Raw genomic sequence first — 20,715 nt, forward strand, 5'->3', positions numbered from 1 at the left:
GAACAGAGCCTGAGACACCCAGGTCCTGAAGGGAGGAAATAAGGATCTGGTGGTTCACTGTGTCAAATGCAGCAGCGAGGTCTAGAAGGACGAGGACAGAGAAGAGAGAGGCAGCTCTAGCAGTGTGAAGCTGCTCAGGGACAGCAAGGACAGTCTCAGTTGAGTGGCCTTGAAACCAGACTGGTGAGGGTAAAGAAGGTTATTGTGGTTAAGATAGGGGAAGAGTTGATTAACGATATTCAGTCATTTGGAAATAGTATTACATCAGGATAAACAATAACCTGCAAAACCTCAGCTGCTGTCGACTTAACATTTAAAGATGATCATTCAATGGTTTTTACCTCAAAGTTTTTATCCTAAGTGTAAAATATACATATGAAATGTATTGTGGGGTTTTCTGAGAGTGGGTGATTTCAGACAGAACAGAAATACAAAATAAACCAGGAAACACCAAACTCAAACAAATTAACCATGACACCGTGACTTTGACTGACCATATCTCCCTCGATTTAGGTCAAACAGAAATGTCTCTCATATTATTTTAAAGCTCTTTATTTAGCTTAACTGTTTGCTATCGCCAGTATTATTCCCAGTTAAAGGTGAATTGTGCTCTGAATTTAGTGAGATTCTTTCTACCTGGTGGCGTCTCAAGTTAAATATCAAATCATAGGCTCCACCAAAAGACAGAACATGCAAGATCATTAAAGAATAAGCCAGAATATATTTTATTATAAGTATTTGTCCATTCACAATGTGTTTCAGATTCTTTTTTATTCTTCCTCTAAGAAAATGTTGACATATCGTGTGGATGTGCAAATACTTTGTCATGTTATAGGCTAATCATCATAATACTTCTAGCCATCTTTATTTGTACAGCACTTTTCTTAACAAAGTAACAAAGTGCTTCACAAAAGTGTCAAACCTTGATATGACTCTCTCTCTCTCCCCCCCCCCTTTTGTCTTTGTCAACTCCTGCCCACTGAGTCTTTTTAAGATACTGCATCAGCTGCATGTGTTTCATTCTCCTGCCGAACATTCATTTTAGTGATCTGTGAAAGGCTCTTAAAGGAGCCTGTGTCAAATATTCACATTACTCCACATTGAGTAACTGTCAGTTACACATGCATTTCAAGCCAAAACAACACATTTTAATTAATAAATCTGTGTATTACAGATACATGCTTTATCTATTAAAAGGAGAATTTAATTATTTAGCTTAACACTCACTGGGATGCACCAAATAATGTCATCAATTTAGCAACTGTATCACACACAGGAAAAAAACCTTTACTTTTTACTGACTGTTGAAAAATGAAAGAATATATCACATCAAGACAAATTAACTTGAATTTGTTAGGTCTTTAAAAAGGAAATGAAAACAAAACTGGTGATAAAGTTCACACCTCTAAAATTCCTTCCTGTTTTAGCCTATCTGCATATATATGACTGACCCAGAATAAAACAACATACAAGTAAACCAAATGCTATGGTTTCTGTCACGGTTTGAGGATGGAGATGGACCCAGGATGCCGAGGTTACAAACAAAAAGGTATTTAATATAAAAAGGAGTCTTAAAACAAGACAAAAACAAAACATGAACACTAACAAGTAAGGACTGGCGACAAGGCGCGCGGAGAACAAGGAAAGAGAAGCTGAGCGAGACAGCAGGACATAACAAACCATAGATGACGACGTGTAAAAACGAGTAGAAGAACAAACGAACCGACAGAGGACAAAGGGAAACACAGAGGCTTAAATACACAGAGGGAAGGCAGGGGCAATTAAACACAGGTGAAACACATGAGGATTGGGGATGACAATCAAGGCCAGGAAGTTAAGACAGAAACAACACACAAGGAAAGTGAGACTACAAAATAAAACAGGAAACAGAAAATACAAAGAGACAGAAATTAACAAACAAAAATGACAGGACGTCACAGTTTCGTTCCTAAAGCAGCTGGAAAAACTTAACCTTTGGTATTTGATGAAGCTGGTCCCGATATGATTTTATCAGAAAGGAGATTGACTGCAGAAACAACCTTGTTTTTTAGTAGTTTTAATGAATGATTACAACATCTAACACAGTACATATTTCTTCTTTTGTGAAATAACACACATCATTTCCATCTTTTGTGACTCAATCTAATGTGAAAGCCCAAATTGTATCATAATTGAAATCCCCAGTGACTATGTTCCTGTGAAACTCTTTATGTGTCACTTAAATTAAGGCTAACAAACTGATTAAAAGTTAAATTAAAGTTTTGTGTGCATCTGTCTATATCATTGGTGCTGACTTAGCTCACTTTAACTTCACCCAGACCATATCCCCTGTCGACTAAATATGTATTTTATAAAATCTGTGACTACCAATCAAAGATGGCAGCAAGTAAACCAAAGACCAGACTTCTGAAGGTTCTCTCAGAGTCCTTCCAGTGGATTCAAAGGTTCATCCATTTTTGTTCTGAACTCTAAAATAGGATGAAAATGAGGAGTCCAATCAGCAGATGCAGCATTCCCATTCTGACAAAACAGGCATCACTGGCAGTGGTTGGTGTAGTGAGGGTGTTACACAAACTAGTCTCACAACAGGCTGGTCCACTGATATTGGCAGCAACACCTTGTATGAAAGGCAGTGACCCCAGGCTGGCAGCAGCTGCACACAGATTTGTAGATGCACAGCCAAAAGCTTGAGCAGTGCCTGCCACACTTGTCACTAAAGATGAAACACAATTGTAGGTTTGTTAGTTGGATAATTTCAAAGAGAATTCTTCACTTTAAGAGGAACTTGAATACATGAGGAAAGGTATTTCGATGACAGTAGTTTAACATTAGTTTTTACCATGGTTACAGTCGTGCAGTATTTTAACATTGTACCTTATTACTGACATGTACAAGGGGAATTCAGGACATCGTGACATCACTGATTTCACTGTTTTATGTTTTCATGTGTGTGCAACAGAGAATACGTGTGATCCAATCCAACCACGCCCTTCAACTATACTGGTTGTTTTCAGAGGGGATACAGGCCTGAAGCTTTCAACGAGCAGAGGGCAGCAGAACACTGTGTTTCAGTCTGATGTTAAAGGGGACATATTATGAAAATTCCACTTTTGTAGTGCTTCTACACGTAATTTGGGTATCTGGCATGTCTACCGACCCAAAAACTCTGGAAAAAACAACTCCCGCGATTTGTTATGGTTCCTCTAAGTCCGAAACGTCATGCTTGAGTGACTGCGAATGAGCTTCCATATGCTTCTCTCGTCAAAAGCGAAATGGGAGTCTCTTACATGGCCTTGGCCCGCCCCCCCATCTCACCGCCCCCGCCCTCCCTACACTCATTGTAGATTCAATATTTGCCAAAGCACTTCACTTCGTTTCTACAAACCTCGGATAACCCTTGAATATTTAGCTAGTAGCATGAATAATTTAAATGATCCTTGTGGTATTTTGACCAAGATATGTTACAGACATTTCATCAAGACCCCAAGGAACCATATCAACTTGTGGTAAAATGGGCATAATATTTCCCCTTTAAGTTACTTGTCTCAGTGAAAGAAGCAAGTCCACAATATAAACATACTCCCACGTCAGTCAAAATGTTGAACTAAATGTAACTCAATAATAAGTTTTCTCAATGTTTATTGTTGTGCAGTATTTATCTTATGTTTTCAAAGCTGTTACCAATTTCTTAGTTCAATGACTATCAAAACAAAGAATTGTTGATTTAAGTCTTTTTGGAATCAAAAAAATCTCAAAATGAACAAAACAAGTTCCAACTTGTCAAATGTTGGAATTTTCTTATGGATCATAAATAGAGAGTAACACAGATGATACAGATTTAATTAAAGTGCTTTAGATTTTTAGTACATGAGTAAATATATCTTAACTCTTTAGTCTTTAGTATGAATATGTTAAAAATACTTTAAGGTAGTAGAATAGGTTTGAAGTAATCTTTGTTTAAATGCAGTTTATAAGAAGAAGACTTACCACTGGCTTGAAAGCAGCGATCCTCTGTTCCCTTACATTGTACTGAAGAGTTGCAATCAGAGGTGACGGGGTTACAAACGTGACACTGTAGACTGTTAACTGCTGGAACCACAGGGACTGAAACAGACAAAAAATGATACTTTTTATTAGAGGAAGAGAGAAGATGGAAGTGTTATGGATTAAAAACAGAACATGTCAGCAAAATAGAGCTGCCACTAACGACTATTTTTCTATCAATTAATCTGTCGACTATTTTACCAATTAGTCGATTAATCTAAATGATTAATTTTCCTCCAAATACAATTAACCATTCCATTTCATTGCCGAAGCACCGCGCCAAGGAAAGCCAGGCGCCTTCTATCCACCCCCCTGTTAAACCTTTGTTCGGGTCACATGGGCTGCGATGCGGCTCGCGCCCTGCACCGATGGTTTCGGAGTCGAATCTGCTGAGTTCACTTATTAATGTGCGTTAGACTGACTGTGTACTAATGTTGACATCTTCATTCGGGTCCTCACTTCCGTGTCTGACCCCACACCCCACATTCATTGCCTCATCCTATTGGTCCACAACATACCAACATAGGGGCTTTCTCATAGCTAAACCTACATGTAAAACAATTGTTGTGAATAACATTTAACGATACCACAGTCTATTTTTTTCGCTCGCCGCGAGCGTATCGCGCCAGGAAACACACTGAAAAATTATTTTATATGATATAATGATAATATATGCATCCCATACTTTGTATTCCCCTTCTGTTACAAGCACACAAGCAGATAGACAGAGAGAAAAAGAGAGTGGCGGGGGGGGGGGGGGGGGGGGCTATGAAGTAGGGCTGCTCGATTATGGAAAAAATCATAATCACGATTATTTTGGACAATATCAAAATCATGATGGCAACCCTAACACTCTATGACCGACTGACCGGCGCGTAGAAATGCGGGTCCGGTCTGACCGGTCTGAACAGCCAGGCGGGAGCGCGCTTGAGAATAGCGCTGCGCGGCACGGCCGCTCCATGGTCTGCTGCTGCCCTCCCTGCTTTTCCACTTGCGCTGTTTTTTTCACCGCCGATCACCACCACACACACAACTCGCCTCCTTCACTTTACTGCTGCTTGAGAGTGAGAGCCAGTGAGCTGGGCCGCTGAATGCTTTGGGGGAAAGACTGAATTGCGCATGCGCATCTCTTTCGAAAGAAATGCAAGATATTCGTTTCAACTCGATTATAGTAGTTTGGAGATCGTTTGACCCCATAATCGTAATCACGATAAAATTTCGATTAATCGAGCAGCCCTACTATGAAGAACATCATAATTTAATGCAACGTTTTAGAAATCAAAAAAGGTAAATTCATAAAAAAGGTGCGTTGATTTAAAATATTGATGTCGACGCATTCAATATGCATTAGACGCATTTACAGACGTCGATTAATCGTGGCAGCCCTACAGCAGGAGGATGCAGATTAATAAGAGTCATCTACATCTACTTACAAGGCAGAGTGTTGGAGTTGCAGTTGTCTGTGTTGCAGCATGTAGCACTTGCAAGTGCACTGGAAACACCCAAGTTCACTGAAAATGTCTGAGAGCCTGTGGCTGGACACAGGGAGGGGGGGGCACAGGCCTTGTAGATTTGCTGTCCAGGAGTCCCAGATGAAACGGCTGCAGAGTCAAAGTGCAGTTTGTTAATGGTGATGGAAAGCACACGTCACTTTGCAGTACATGTATTTCACTGGAAAGTAACTTGTAGAGAAGTTTACCTTGAATGGAAGCTGTGATACACATCGTTTCTGTGGGACATGGAACTGGTACTGTGGCTGAACAGGTAACATTCGTACAAGTTTCACACACAAGTGCTTCACCTGCAATGTGGAGAAAAATAGTCAGTGATATGTTGATCTGATCTAAATTGTGGTTCATAAAGGCTCAAAAATCTTCTCACTGTTCAAAAGGAGTTTCAGACATATGGGTTGTAATTTAAATATAAATAGACACTACATACATGACTCTAAATTATTTCATCTGCTTCCTACCTGTTTAGTCTGTTTCTTGTACTGCTGTACTGTAACTTATGGATTTCATCTCTAAGGATCAATTGAGCCTCCTTATATTTTCAAGGATATTAATAATACAATATAATAAATAATAATATATTATTAAAAATAGTAATTAGTTACCTGTGCTGGAGAGCGCCCAGATGAGAGTCAGAGAAAGAAGCAGCTTCATCATGATGAACAGGTAAGTTCAGTAGATTCCTTATACGACCTCTCATCTGCACGGAGGCACTTTATATACTCTACAGGTGATGAACGCCTGTATGACTGATACACGTCTGAATATCTCAGGGATTGGGCGTGTTTCCATTTTTACAGCGTGATCATTCAAACTGTCAGCATCTATCTTGTCACAGAGGAAAACACGTCAACACACCTAAACACACCACAACATACCTAAACACACCCATTTTAACTTTGGCACGGTAAACCTGTTGGGATTGTCGACCAAGAACAAAAAGCATAAAACATAGACCTACATTTCTCTCAGTTTCATTTAAGTATTTATATTAGAGCTGTGAAAAATAACGCGTTATATTTTGCATTTTTTCCGCATTTAACGCATGCGCAGAAGGACCTTCCAATTCCGCCGCCTCTGCACTAGTCGCCGCTTTAATGCAGTCAGACGGCAGCTGCTATTCAAACAACAAACAACATGGATAATTCTGATAAACCTGAGACCCTTCTGGATGGGAAGATCGTGTTCCAAAAAAACAAAGATCGAACATTCAATAAAACCAAGGTGATATGCACACTCTGCGGGAAGACGTTATCGGCCGGGGGCGGGAGGAACGAGGACCACGTCGCAAACGTTTTTTTACAAAAGCGTCTGCATTTTTTTTTTTTTTTTTTTTTTTTTTATCTATTTAAGTATAATGTAAACTTTTGTTAACAGTTAATATATTATTCATAGTTTTAAGTTAAACAGTGTTTTGTATTTATTTATATTTATAATCTACTTTAAACAGTTCATATATTTGGCAATAAAAAAAGCCTTTCTTAAATGTCGTCAATCGTCGTTTTTTCTTTTTAAGTATCGTTCAGGCACCGTTTAGGCACCGGTATCGTTTAAAAAGTATCGGTTAAGCACTGGTATCGGGAAAAAAACAAAACGATACCCATCCCTAGTTGTGAGTCATCACTTTTATGACATCTGATCAACAAGTGATAAGTCGTCATCCTTAATGACAAACCACAAAGAAACAGATTCGGGTAGAAGTAGCAGCAACAAAGCAAACGTGATGCTGGCAACAGTTCACCGACGTATTTCACACGCTGCTGTGTCATTGTCCCAGGATTCATACCAAGCTGTGGACCTGCCTGGTCTATCTGACAGGTGAACAAATAAAACCAGTCAGTAAAGTTATTTATTAAAGTCAATAAAGACAGGGTTGGTACTCAGACAGCTGTATTGTTGATGCTCTTGTACACTGCCACACCTACTACTGAACTGTCGCACACCCTCTCTCTATTTTTAGTCCATGTCCATGAACTCTATGGAAGTGAAAAGGCAACAAAAGTGGAGCAGCTGATACAAGCTTAATTTATTGCACTGACAGGAGACCACTGGACATCAGTAAGCAACCATAACTACCTCTGCCTAACAGCTCATCTAATAGATGATAATTAGAAGCTGCACTCGTTTGCATTAGGTGTAGTGAAAACAGAGGAAAGGCATTTCGCCGAAGCATGCGCTCAACAGTTTTTGACTTGGCTAAAGAGTGGTGGATAACGGAAAGGGTCATCACTATTTGAACAGATAGTGCTCAGAATATGGTAGCGGCAGCCAGGAGTCTACCATTCAAGCATATGCCTTGTGTAGCGCAGATTGTACAGCGGACGATCACAGTGTCTCTCCGTGACAGCGGGTTTGATGGTGTATTAGCCAAGAGCCGTAAAATTGTCGGATATTTCAAACACAGTCCTGCAACACAGCAGAGCTAAAAGTTCAGCAAGCTTCCCATGGACAGACAGAAGAGTCACTCATCCAGGATGTAGTCACACACAGGAATTCAACACTGGAGATGATAAAGCGTAACCAGCACAACAAAGAGCCACTGAAGGCAACACTTGCCCAGCAGAAGCACAACTTGGCCACGCTAGCCTCAGCTGAATATGACAGGCTAGACAATTTGGAAACACTGCTGGAGCCATGCCGGTAAAGTGATCTTTCTAGTCTCAACTCATTTACTTTCTACAATATATTTTCTTTTAGAAATAATTTTAGGCCTGTCCACTATATGGGGGCTATGAATGAAAAAGTATTCTATAATTCTGTCTTGTTTGTGTATTTGAAGGTATGTTACTGAGATCTTGGGGGAAGACAAATATGTGTCCTGCTCTGTGGTCCTGCCTGAATTCTGCCACCTTCTGCATACAATGGAGATTTCAGATGTTGACCCTGCCTACATAGTGCGCTTCAAGGCTGCATTCAAAGGTGACCTCAACACACGGTAGGCTGGCACATCTTGCACAAAAGTACTTGGCCACACCTGCCTCAACAGTGCCATGTGAGAGACTATTTTCTTTGGCAGGCCACATTGTACAGAAGAAGAGGTCAGCTTTGTCAACAAGCTAGTTTGCCTAAGTAACTGGTTAAAAGAAAGTAGACGATGAATTGGTTGACTGAAGTCATGACACACAACACGTTGACACACAGTTATTGTTATTGAATTAAGTGTGTGAAAAGGACTGTTCAATTTGTTTCTTTTAAGACACTTATGACATTCAGTTTATAATTCAGCTTTCAGCCCACTCAATGTAATGTTGACTTTATTTGGGTGAAATGTTACCTCACAGTTTACAGACAAGCTGTTTACCTTTACTTTGTAAATGAAGTTAACATTTTCTCATATGCTTGTCTTCTATTTAAGTTGGCAGTAAATTATTGATGTTGTGGTGTTACGTGTGGCCGTGCCAGGCCCTCCATGAGACTTTGTATTCAGTCTAATGATGAGGCACTTTAATCAGTTAAACCTCTGTGCAGTAAGAGGAGAGCCCAATTTCAGAGGCGTGTTTACTACAGTGGCAAACAGGTGCCCGTGATGAGCAGGTTAAAAGAAAAGGAAGACTTCATGATTGGAGTCATTTGACACAAGTTCACAAGTATCAAGTAATGTTATTCATTGTAGAGTTTGAAAAGGGACTGTTTACTTTATCTTTTCAAAGACACCATGGCATTCATTTTCTTTTTAAACCTTAAGTCTACTCAATGTAGAATTCATGTGGGTAAAATGTCATTTTACAAATTATTTACAGGCAAGCAGTTATTTTTGTACTTTCTACTTGAATTTTATGGGCGTTGTTGCTCCGTAAATTAAGATATTCTAATTGGCTGAGATGTAAAATAAAGTTAAAAAGCCCTAACCAGTTTGTCATACATTTCTTTATTCAAACACCATACATTTAAATAGTATTATTTTAGTTGACGTGATTAACTTGATTAATTTTTTTAATCGATTAACAGCACCAATATTTTTCGTTATTTTATCTGTCAAATTTCTCTCTGGGACTAGTTTTAAAGCCGATCATATAATATGGTATAATATGGTATAATATAATATAGATCTATGATGTAAGACATCTTTAGCACTTGCCTTAGGTTTGATACCATTCATTTAGTTATTCAAATGACAACAGAAGAAATTATATCATGAATTTCAAGCTTTACTTCAGACTATAATCAAATTGGTCCTCCACAGTAAATATTTTAGTAGCCGACTAAATTTAGTTTGAACTCTCGTGGAAGTCGTCGAGGATGGTCCTCACTCTCAGCTCAGGCGTCACCCAGAAATAAAACGACATGGAAAAGTGGACTTTATAGTTTTACAAAGATTAAAACCCCATGGCTTAAAAAGGTTTTAACACAAAGAGTAATAATGGACCATGGCTGTATCCTCAGGTTTCCTGTCCACAGCTAATTCTAACACTATAGTCTCCATCAAAGGTTCATGTGAAGTCAGAAGTTTTTAACTATATTTTAGTGCTCTGTTATGTTTAATGTCGATTAAAATGTTTTTCTTCTCTTTTAGAATCAGTGTAACTTTGGTTGAACTGTTTTCCAGGATATTAGACCTGGAGACATCGTGACATGAAATGGTCCAACAGACATTTCAATTTGCAAGGTCTTGTTCTACAGAGACTGAATATGACTCCAGGTCAAGATGGCTACTGTGAATTAGTTCAGGCTCAGATTAAAAAAAAAGAATTCAGCTGTTGACCTCAAATTCGTGTCTGTGAAGGAATTGCTCAGAAAAATAAACATATTGTTCTCTACAGTGTGTTGTGCTGTATTGTTGATGTTCTTTAGCAACATTACCACACCTCCTATTGTTGAATTGATTGAACAGCCTCTCTATTTATATCTCTGGCCTTTAGAAATCAAAAGTATATTTTTCTTAAGGTAGGTAATTAAGCTTCTCCCACAGATGCTTCACATGTTTGTTTGGGTGGAAACTTTTTCTGTGTGAGGACGCCAACAACGCCTAAGCTCTGGGAAATAATCATTTTCACTTTTGGAGACTGAATTGGAAGTCTTCCTCATCTGAATGCCGAAGTGTCCTTGGGCAAGATACTGATCCCCCAAATGCCCCTTATAGAAAAAGTGCCACTCATAGATGCAGTGTCATTCTACCCATTGTCCCTATATTCACTCATGTGGAAATAGTATTACAGCAGGATAAACAATAACCTGCAAAACCTCTCCTGCTTCCGACTTAATTATTAGAAACTACAAAACAGAAACTTAAAATAAAATAAAGGTGTGTGGTGTTTTGTTAAAACTGCTTCATGTTTCATTGGATGGTTTAGTGAGGTCCTCGGATCAGCCCTGCCAGAGTCGGTCACGGCCCTGGCGGAGCCCCGAAAAGACGATCAAACTGGACTATCTAGAGCAGAGGCCCCAAACTCCTGGCTGCGGACCGGTACCGGGCCGTGGGTCATTTGGTACCGGGCCGCACAGAAAGAATAAACAACTTACATTATTTCTGTTTTATTTATTGTCTGATTCTGAACGGTGTTTTATTTTGAAAAATGACTGTATCCTCTCCGTTATGTATCATGCTTTATTACACATGTCAAGATTCTTGTCTCTGTCACGTGACTTTTTCGCTAAACACAAAGCCGACGGTATTTGTCAACAAACCAGGTGAATCCAGCATGTCCGTGCAAGAAGAAGATCAGCTGCTGGAGATCGCAAATGATGGCGGCCTTAAAAGTATGTTCGAGAAAACAACTCTGCCGATGTTCTGGGTTAAAGTCACGGCAGAATACCCTGTGATCGCCACAACAGCACTAAAAACTCTGTTGCCATTTCCGAAATTATATCTGTGCGAAGCAGAGTTTTCTGCTGTGACGGCAACCAAAACTAAATTACGGAGTAGACTGGACATCAACAACACACTTCGGGAGTCATTGTCACCCATTAGCCCTAGATGGGACCGCCTTGTTGCATATTTGTTTTTTATTTGTGATTTATTCATTGTTACTCACTGTTGTGTTGTTGGTGCCATGTTAGGAGGACGCTGCTAATAAAGTTGCATAAGAATTTGTATAATAATTATATTGTGATTCGTTTGAAATATTAATTATTATTATTATTATTAGTAAATCGTGTCCACGCATTGTTAGTACGTGGCCACACAATAATTAATTTGAGGCCGCGTATTTACAATTCGTTAATTTCTTTTAATAACGAGACAGTTTTGATAATATACGAAGTAGAAAGTACAGAAATGTGTGGTCAAATGTAGCGAGTAAAGGTAAAAAGTCGTCAGGAAAATAAATACTCAAGTAAAGTACAGATATGTGAAAAACTCTACTTAAAGGGGACATATTATGCCCATATTACCACTAATTGATATGGTTCCTTGGGGTCTTAATGAAATGTATGTAACATATTTTGGTCAAAATACCACAAGGATCATTTAAAACTCTTTTTACCCTGTCTAAAACAGCCTTCCTCAGAGTGACCTGTTTTGAGTGCCTGATCCTTTAAAAGTGTTAACATGTTAATATTCGAAGGCGTCTCAAGTCTTATGCTCAGACCTTTAAAAACTATTTCCAGATGTGTTCTGTTAATTTCCTCCTCTGAATTATCTTTGAACCACTTATGGATGAGGAAAAGAAGGGAGGTTCTTCAACAAGTCCTTAAATCTTAAGGTAGACACATTCCCAAATTTACTCAGAGACTCTATTGGTGACTCATTTTATCTCTAGGTTTGTAGTAAACAACTCCCCTATAAAAGTCCTTGTCTTGCACAGACAAGGCAGATTTTCACTATTTGCCTGTGTGATGTCTCCGAGTCTTTGGAAGCTCATACTGACCTGTGAAACTTCTTGTAATAAACATTATACATGTAAGTACTCGGTCTGCGGTCTTCTTCCTCAAACATCAACTTCGACAAGACTCTGCTGCTTGAAAGACACAACAAAAGCTAATGAGCTAATGAGCCAGCTCCTTTTTCCAGTGTTTTTGGGTCGGTAGACATGCCAGATCAGGGTTCCCGCGGGGTCTTAAAAAGTCTTAAATTTAATAATAGGAAATTTAGGGCCAAAAAAGACTTAAAAGTCTTAAATTTGATTTAGCTAGGTCTTAAAAAAGACCTAGTGCTGCAAAGTAAGCAGTAATGTAATCAGTTTCCCCCTAACAATTAGTATGGAAATAAATGAGCATGGAACCATCACTAACTTTGCAGCCCCTGGTGAGAACACATCGGAGAACACCCAGTGTGTTGGTGAGGATTGATGTAAGGACTGTATATTAGGAACTTATTCTTTTTTAGCCGGTTCTGATTTCCAGCTCCGCTCCAGCTGTGTCTGCTGAAACACAGCTCAGACGACTTCTCTCTCTTAATGTTCTTTAATTTGGCAACAGCAAAGTACAACATATGCCTATGAAAAGCAGGGCAGGATATGGGTGGGACTACGTGTGGTTCTATAAAAGGAAAGATACGTGCGTGCAGACAACACACCTCCATATTAACAATATACATCCTTATCTACCCGTATATACATATTAGCAAGGAACCCACCAATAACAATGCACTCGCGCTGACCTTGCAGCCCCAGAAGTGCAAGTTAACTAATAAAGAACTCTGAAACTACTAATAACATTGCCCACTCACGTTTCTCCTATTATTGGCCTAGGCAGCAGGGCTGAGAAGATAGAGGTTTATGTAGTGTTTTTTTTGGAACATACTTTTTTCTCTATGGTGAAAGAATCGTTTATTGAACTCATACTTGGTAGCTGTTTGACAAACAAAGCATCCTTATTGACTAGAAGGCTAGTCAATAAGCCTGTTTGGATTTCCAACTACTGTAAGTTCAGAGATACAGTCTTTGCCTCAGTGCAGCGCCAGGTCTACAGACACGCACACACACAGTTCTGTGTACTGTTATGTTCAGTCATTGTTATGTTGAACGGGAATACATTTACTTTGCAAGTAATTCTGGGACTAATTTCTTTTGTCATAGTAATTTTCCTTCGTACTTTTTGGCAGTATGGCCGAGAAATAGGTCTTAAATTCTATTCAAAGTTGTCTTAAAAAGGTCTTAAAAAGTCTTAAATTGAACTTGTTAAACCTGTAGGAACCCTGCAGATACCCAAATTAAAGTGTAGAAGCATTACAAAAGTGGAATTTCCATAATATGTCCCCTTTAAGTACAGTAACATAGTATTTCTACTTCGCTACTTCCCACCACTGGCAGACACAGACGACGCAGGCAGAGACGCAGACGACTCGACTCGACAAAAACTGAATGTTAGGAGTTGACTTGAATACAAAGAGAACCAATTACAAACTTGCCACAGGTGGCCCAGGACAAGCAGGTGAAACTAATCAAGGCAGGACAAAAACAGAAGTGACAGATTAGGGAGGCTGTGTCTTAGATCACTCTTGAATCCCTTTACAGTGAGGTCGTCATTTAGTAGCAGTGTCCGAATGTTTAATGACATTTTTAAAAATCTGCTCTTCCTGTTTTTGCCTCTCTGCATCCATATGACTGACCCAGAATTATAACCACAGATAAATACACCAAATGCTATATTTTCATATATTTCCGTTTCATAAAACATTCAATTTAAAATTCTTAACGACATGTTTGTAAATACTGTATTCATGTCCAAATGTAGAATAGAAATGGTTTCTCTACTTCAGCAGCTGGGAAAACTTAACCTTTGTTATTTGATGAAGCTGGTCCCGATATGATTTTTTCTGAAAGGAGATTGACAGTAGAAATAACGTTGTTTTTTCGTTTTTTTAATGAAGGATTACAACATATAACGCAGCAATATTTTCTTCTTTTGTGTAATAACACACATTTATCACAATTTTCGTCTTTTGTGGCCTCAATCTAATGTGAAAGCCCGATTTGTGTCATATACAAAAGAATAACCACAAGTATTTTTCAAGAATACAAGAATCTCAAACCTGTACTGAGTCACATCGAGATCAATATATGAGTTTAAAATAATATTAAATAATGGAAATGAAGAAACATGAAATAAATATTTTAAATAATTTAAATAGTTAATTTATACGGCAATCTTTCATGAGTGAATCCCCAGTGAGTATGTTTCCGTGAAACTATTTATGTTTCACATTAAGTAAAAGTAATAAATAAATATGAATAAATTGAACAAAAGTCAATTTAAAGTTTTGTCAAAAGTCCCTATCCACTTTTGACTAAATAGGTATTTTATAATCTGTGTTACTACCAATCAAAGATGGCAGAAAGTAAACCAAAGACCAGAGAAGGTTCTCTCAGAGTCCTTCCAGTGGATTCAAAGGTTCATCCATTTTTGTTCAGAACTCTAAAACAGGATGAAAATGAGGAGTCCAATCAGCAGATGCAGCATTCCCATTCTGACACAACAGGCATCACTGGCAGTGGTTGGTGTAGTTGTAGCTGCTTGTGTCGAGGTTGTTGTAGATGTGGTGGCAGTAGTAGTTGTGGTTGTGGCAGCAGCAGTTGGGGCAGTGGCTGCTGTTATTTGGGTCGTGGTTGTTGGGGTAGTGGTTGTTATTGTTGGGGTAGTTGTTGTGGTCGATGGGGTCGTGGTAGTTTGGGTAAGTGTTGTTGTGGTTATTGGGGTAGTGGTTGTTATCGTTGGGGTAGTGGTTGTTGTAGTCGGGGTAGTGGTTGTAGTTGGGGTAGTGGTTGTTGTTGTTAGGATAGTGGTTGTTGTCATTGGGGTTGTTGTTGTTGGGGTAGTAGTAGTTGTAGTTGAGGCAGTGGTTGATGTTGTTGGGGAAGTGACTGGTATTGTTGGGGCAGTGGTTGTTGTTGGGGCAGTAGTTGTTGTAGTTGGGGCAGTGGTTGTAGCTGGGGCAGTGGTTAATGTAGTTGGGACAGTGGTTGCTGTAGTTGGGGCAGTTGTTGCTTTAGTTGGGGCAGTGGTTGTTGTTGTTGTTTGGGTTGTGGTTGTTGGTGTTGGGGTAGTGTTTGTTGTAGCTGGGGTAGTGGCTGTTGTTGGGGTAGTGATTGTTGTAGTTGTAGTTAAGGCAGTGGTTGATGTTGTTGGCGAAGGGGCTGGTATTGTTGGGGCAGTGGTTGTTGTTGTTGGGGCAGTAGTTGTTGTAGTTGGGGCAGTGGTTGTAGTTGGGACAGTGGTTGCTGTAGTTGGGGCAGTTGTTGCTGTAGTTGGGGCAGTGGTTGTTGTAGCTGGGGCAGTTGTAGTTGGGGTCGTGGTTGTTGTCGTTGGGGTAGTGGTTGTTGTAGTTGGGGTCGTGGTAGTTGTAGTTGGGGTCGTGGTTGTTGTCGTTGGGGTCGTGGTTGTTGTCGTTGGGGTAGTGGTTGTTGTCGATGGGGTCATGGTTGTTGGGGTAGTTGTTGTTGTAGTTGGGGGAATGGTTGCTGTAGTTGGGACAGTGGTTGCTGTAGTTGGGGCAGTGGTTGTTGTTGTTGTTGTTGGGGTTGTGGTTGTTGGTGTTGGGGTAGTGTTTGTTGTTGTTGTTGGGGCAGTGGTTGTTGTTGTTGGGGAAGTGGCTGGTATTATTGGGGCAGTTGGGATATTGGTTGTTGTAGTTGGGGTAGAGGTTGTTGTCATTTGGGTCATGGTTGTTGTTGTTGGGGTAGTGGTTTTGTAGTTGGGGTAGTGGTTGTTGTAGTTGGTGTAGTTGTTGTTGCTGTTGGGGTAGTGGTTGTTGTAGTTGGGGTAGTGGTTGTTGTAGTTGGGGTAGTGGTTGTTGTAGTTGGTGTTGTTGTTGCTGTTGGGGTAGTGGTAGTTGTAGTTGGGGTAATGGTAGTTGTAGTTGGGGTAGTGGTTGTTGTTGTTGGGGTAGTGGTTGTTGCTGTTGGGGTAGTGGTTGTTGTAGTTGAGGTAGTGGTTGTTGTCGTTGGTGTAGTGGTTGTTGTAGTTGGGGTAGTTGTAGTTGGGGTAGTGGTGGTTGTAGTTGGGGTAGTGGTAGTCGTTGTTGTAGTGAGAGTGTTACACAAACTAGTCCCACAACAGGCTGGTCCACTGGTAATGCTACCAACACTTTGCATGAAAGGCAGTGACCCCAGGCTGGCAGCAGCTGCACACAGATTTGTAGATGCACAGCCAAAAGCTGGAGAAGTGCCGCCCGCATTTGTCACTAAAGATGAAACACAATCGTAGGTTTGTTAGTTGGATAATTTCAGAGAGAATTCTTCACTTTAAGAGGAACTTGAATTCATGAGGAAATTTATTTTAATGACATTAATTTAACATTAGTCGTTGCCATAGTTACAGTCGTGCAGTATTTAGCATCGCACCTTATTACTGACATGTACACGTGTACTTCAGGACCTCGTGACTTCACTGATTTCACTGTTATATGTTCTCACGTGTGCTACAGAGAATACGTGTGATCCAATCCAACCACACCCTTCAACTATACTGGTTGTTTTCAGAGGTGATACAGGCCTGAAGCTTTCAACCAGCAGAGGGCAGCAGAACACTGTGTTTCAGTCTGATGTTAAGTTACTCGTCTCAGTGAAAGAAGCAAGTCCACAATTTGAACATACTTTCACGTCAGTCAAAATGTTGAACTAAATCAAACTCAATTAATCAATCAATCAATCATCAATACAATTTTATTTGTATAGCCCATATTCACAAATCACAATTCGTCTCATAGGGCTTTTACATGGTGTGACATCCTCTGTCCTTAACCCTCAGCAAGAGTCAGGACAAACTACTAAAAACCCTTTTAACAGGTAAAAATACGTAGAAACCTCAGAGACACATGTGAGGGATCCGTCTCCCAGGACGGACAGAAGTGCATTAGATGTCAGGTGTAGGAAAACATCATCAAGATAAAGGTTTTAGAAACATTGATGAGGGTAAACATTTTGAAGGATAACTTTAATACTACATGTCAAGCAGTCCTGCTGCATCATAGTCTATGAGCAGCAGCCAGTAAGATCATGATCCGCCATCCAGATCGGATCCACTATAGTATAATTAATGAGTTTGTTCAATGTTCATTGTTGAGCTGTATTTATTTCATGTTTTCAAAGCTGTTCCCATTTCTTAGTTCAATGATTATCAAAACAAATAATTGTTCTTTTAAGTCACTTTTGAATCAAAGAAACTCTCAAAATGAGCAAAAACTTATTTTGTTGACAAAGCAAGAGACTTTTATACGGAAGCGTGATGAATTCACTTGAAATTATAGTTCCTGTATAGACATGGACTTGCTGTTATGAATCTGTAATTTCACAAAGGAAAAGTTTTATGTTTTAGACCCTTCAAAGAGGCACAAGCTCTTACTGTGTTGTTTAGTGAAGTTTCTAATAAACCTGAAAACATCAGTTGAAAGTCTCGACTATCTTTAGGGGGATATGCTTCAGATAGATAAAGGATATTTTTCATCTTTGTCATTAATTCAAATATTTTGTTTGTTACTCTTTTGTAGTTCACTGTTATTTATACAGAAGGAGAGTCGGACAGTTTTAAGCGACGCTATACTATATATGTTATGGATCATAAATACAGAGTAACACAGATGATACAGATTTAATTAAAGTGCTTTAAATGTTTAGTACATGAGTAAATATATCTTAAGTCTTCACTCTTTAGTATGAATATGTTAAAAATACTTAAAGGTAGTAGAATAGGTTTTAAATTATCTTCGTTTAAATGCAGTATATAAGAAGAAGACTTACCACTGGCTTGAAAGCAGAGATCCTCTGTTCCCTTACATTGTAGTGGAAGGCTGCAATCAGAGGTGACGGGGTTACAAACGTGACACTGTAGACTGTTATCTGCTGGAACCACAGGGACTGAAACAGACAAAAAATGATACTGTTTATTAGAGGAAGAGAGAAGATGGAAGTGTTATGGATTAAAAACATAACATTTCAGGAGAAGGATGCAGATTAATAAGACTCATCTACATCTACTTACAAGGCAGAGTGTTGGAGTTGCAGCTGTCTGCGTTGCAGCATGTAGCACTTGCAAGTGCACTGGAAACACCCAAGTTAACTGAAAATGTAGAAGAGCCAGTGGCTGGACACAGGGAGGGGGGGGCACAGGCCTTGTAGATTTGCTGTCCAGGAGTCCCAGATGAAACGGCTGCAGAGTCAAAGTGCAGTTTGTTAATGGTGATGGAAAGCACACGTCACTTTGCAGTACATGTATTTCACTGGAAAGTAACTTGTAGAGAAGTTTACCTTGAATGGAAGCTGTGATACACATCGTTTCTGTTGGACATGTAACTGGTACTGTGGCTGAACAGGTAACATTCGTACAAGTTTCACACACAAGTGCTTCACCTGCAATGTGGAGAAAAATAGTCAGTGATATGTTGATCTGATCTAAATTGTGGTTCATAAAGGCTCAAAAATCTTCTCACTGTTCAAAAGGAGTTTCAGACATATGGGTTGTAATTTAAATATTAATAGACACTACATACATGACTCTAAATTATTTCATCTGCTTCCTACCTGTTTAGTCTGTTTCTTGTACTGCTGTACTGTAACTTATGAATTTCTCCTCTGAGGATCAATAGAGCCTCCTTATATTGTCAAGGATATTAATAATACAATATGATAAATAATAATATATTATTAAAAATAGTAATTAGTTACCTGTGCTGGAGAGCGCCCAGATGAGAGTCAGAGAAAGAAGCAGCTTCATCATGATGAACAGGTAAGTTCAGTAGATTCCTTATACGACCTCTCATCTGCACGGAGGCACTTTATATACTCTACAGGTGATGAACGCCTGTATGGCTGATACATGTCTGAATATCTCAGGGATTGGGCGTGTTTACATTTTTACAGCGTGATCATTCAATCTGTCAGTTTCTCTTTTGTCAAAGAGGAAAACACGAAAACACACGACAACACACGACAACACACGACAACACACCCATTTATACGTCGTCACTGTTAACCTCTTCAGCATAGTGCACCAAAAACAAAAAGCCTAAAACATAGACCTACATTTCCCTCAGGATCATTTAAGTATCCAAATGTGTATATCATTAATATATTAATGTATTTGATACCGCTTAATTATAGAGTTTAACAGACTTTCTCTGAGTAGCAGAATCTGTCATTAAAAGTTTTGATTTCATGTTTCTCAGAACTCTAAATAAAAGAAAAGCTGTTTTTACAATGATCACATGTCACATACGCTTCTTGTCAAGTTATCTGGGTGATGTTTTAAACTGTGCTTGCCCAACTTGAAATGGCACTGTTACACAGAGGACGCAGGACAGCTCAAATCCTTCTCCTTGATTTTATTGAACATGAATCTTTCTGAACATGACCAACAAACATTCCGTAGTCTTATTCGGATTTAGGATTAGGATCAGGATTAGGTTGAAAACCTATTGATAAAGACAAATTAAATCAAGTTAGTTCAAATAAATCAAAATGCCTAATCAAACATTTAAATCAAATCCAAATATCTGTTAGATATCATAAACAAATCTATATAATTACAATATCACTATGATGTAAAACAACAATGGTCTTCCATACAAACATTTTCACCATGTGCGCCTCCACCACACGTGCCCAAGACGTCACTAAGGACGTCTGCGCCGACCCATGCGCTGTCACATAGAAGACATGACAAACGGGAAAAAGTGCCAGAAACATACGCATTGTGCAAACTACACCTTAGTTCAAAATATAAATAACATACCAATGCGTGCTCTCGTGTCCTCCAATGCACAAACCCTTCATAGCCCGGCCGGAAATCGCGGACCTTTATTTCCTCACCCGTGCTCACTCACCTCACGTGCCGTAATCAGGCAAGTGCCGCCCGGTGTGTGCGCAAATCGAACACGTGTGATTTGCGCATCTCCCCTCCACGCCACTAGAGGTTTTTTAATCTAAATGCGATCTCTGTCTTTACACCTCCCACTTGACCTCCTGGTTGCTCAACCCAAGGAGGTCACACTCTATCTATTCATTCTATCGTTGCTCTTCAACAGGAAGAAGGATGACTAGTCGTCTCACATCCCTGCAGAGAATGGACACAGGGATTCTCTTCAAGAGTTTCCTGGCTCCTTGTCTGCTTGTGTCCCCTGTGCTTGGCTTCATGACTGGAACAGGGTAGCTTGGAAAGGTCCTCACATTTACATCTCTGACGATTCCTCTTCGGTCAGCATTAACACTGACTACCCTGGCCAATTTATATTGACTCCTCAAGGCATTTTGGTCAGCCAGCCAGACCACATCTCCCACTGCAACGTTCC

At 39.6% G+C, this 20,715-nt stretch overlaps 2 protein-coding genes across 2 annotated transcripts; both read right to left on the reverse strand.

Annotated features, from left to right (window-relative positions):
- Positions 1-2,040: 2,040 nt before the first annotated feature.
- On the reverse strand, positions 2,041-6,313 carry LOC128448206 (urokinase plasminogen activator surface receptor). The gene is made up of 5 exons (XM_053430776.1): positions 6,161-6,313; positions 5,744-5,845; positions 5,478-5,645; positions 3,988-4,104; positions 2,041-2,713 (listed from the first exon to the last, which is right to left on the reverse strand). The coding sequence occupies exons 1-5, from the start codon at positions 6,210-6,212 to the stop codon at positions 2,469-2,471; spliced, it is 684 nt and encodes a 227-aa protein (XP_053286751.1). The 5' UTR covers positions 6,213-6,313; the 3' UTR covers positions 2,041-2,468.
- Positions 6,314-14,849: 8,536 nt separating this feature from the next.
- On the reverse strand, positions 14,850-19,227 carry LOC128448208 (phospholipase A2 inhibitor and Ly6/PLAUR domain-containing protein-like). The gene is made up of 6 exons (XM_053430777.1): positions 19,094-19,227; positions 18,677-18,778; positions 18,411-18,578; positions 18,170-18,286; positions 16,444-16,614; positions 14,850-14,932 (listed from the first exon to the last, which is right to left on the reverse strand). The coding sequence occupies exons 1-6, from the start codon at positions 19,143-19,145 to the stop codon at positions 14,850-14,852; spliced, it is 693 nt and encodes a 230-aa protein (XP_053286752.1). The 5' UTR covers positions 19,146-19,227.
- Between the last annotated feature and the right edge of the window lie 1,488 nt (positions 19,228-20,715).

Source organism: Pleuronectes platessa, chromosome 9 (assembly GCF_947347685.1).
Source record: "Pleuronectes platessa chromosome 9, fPlePla1.1, whole genome shotgun sequence".
Lineage (NCBI taxonomy): Eukaryota > Metazoa > Chordata > Actinopteri > Pleuronectiformes > Pleuronectidae > Pleuronectes > Pleuronectes platessa.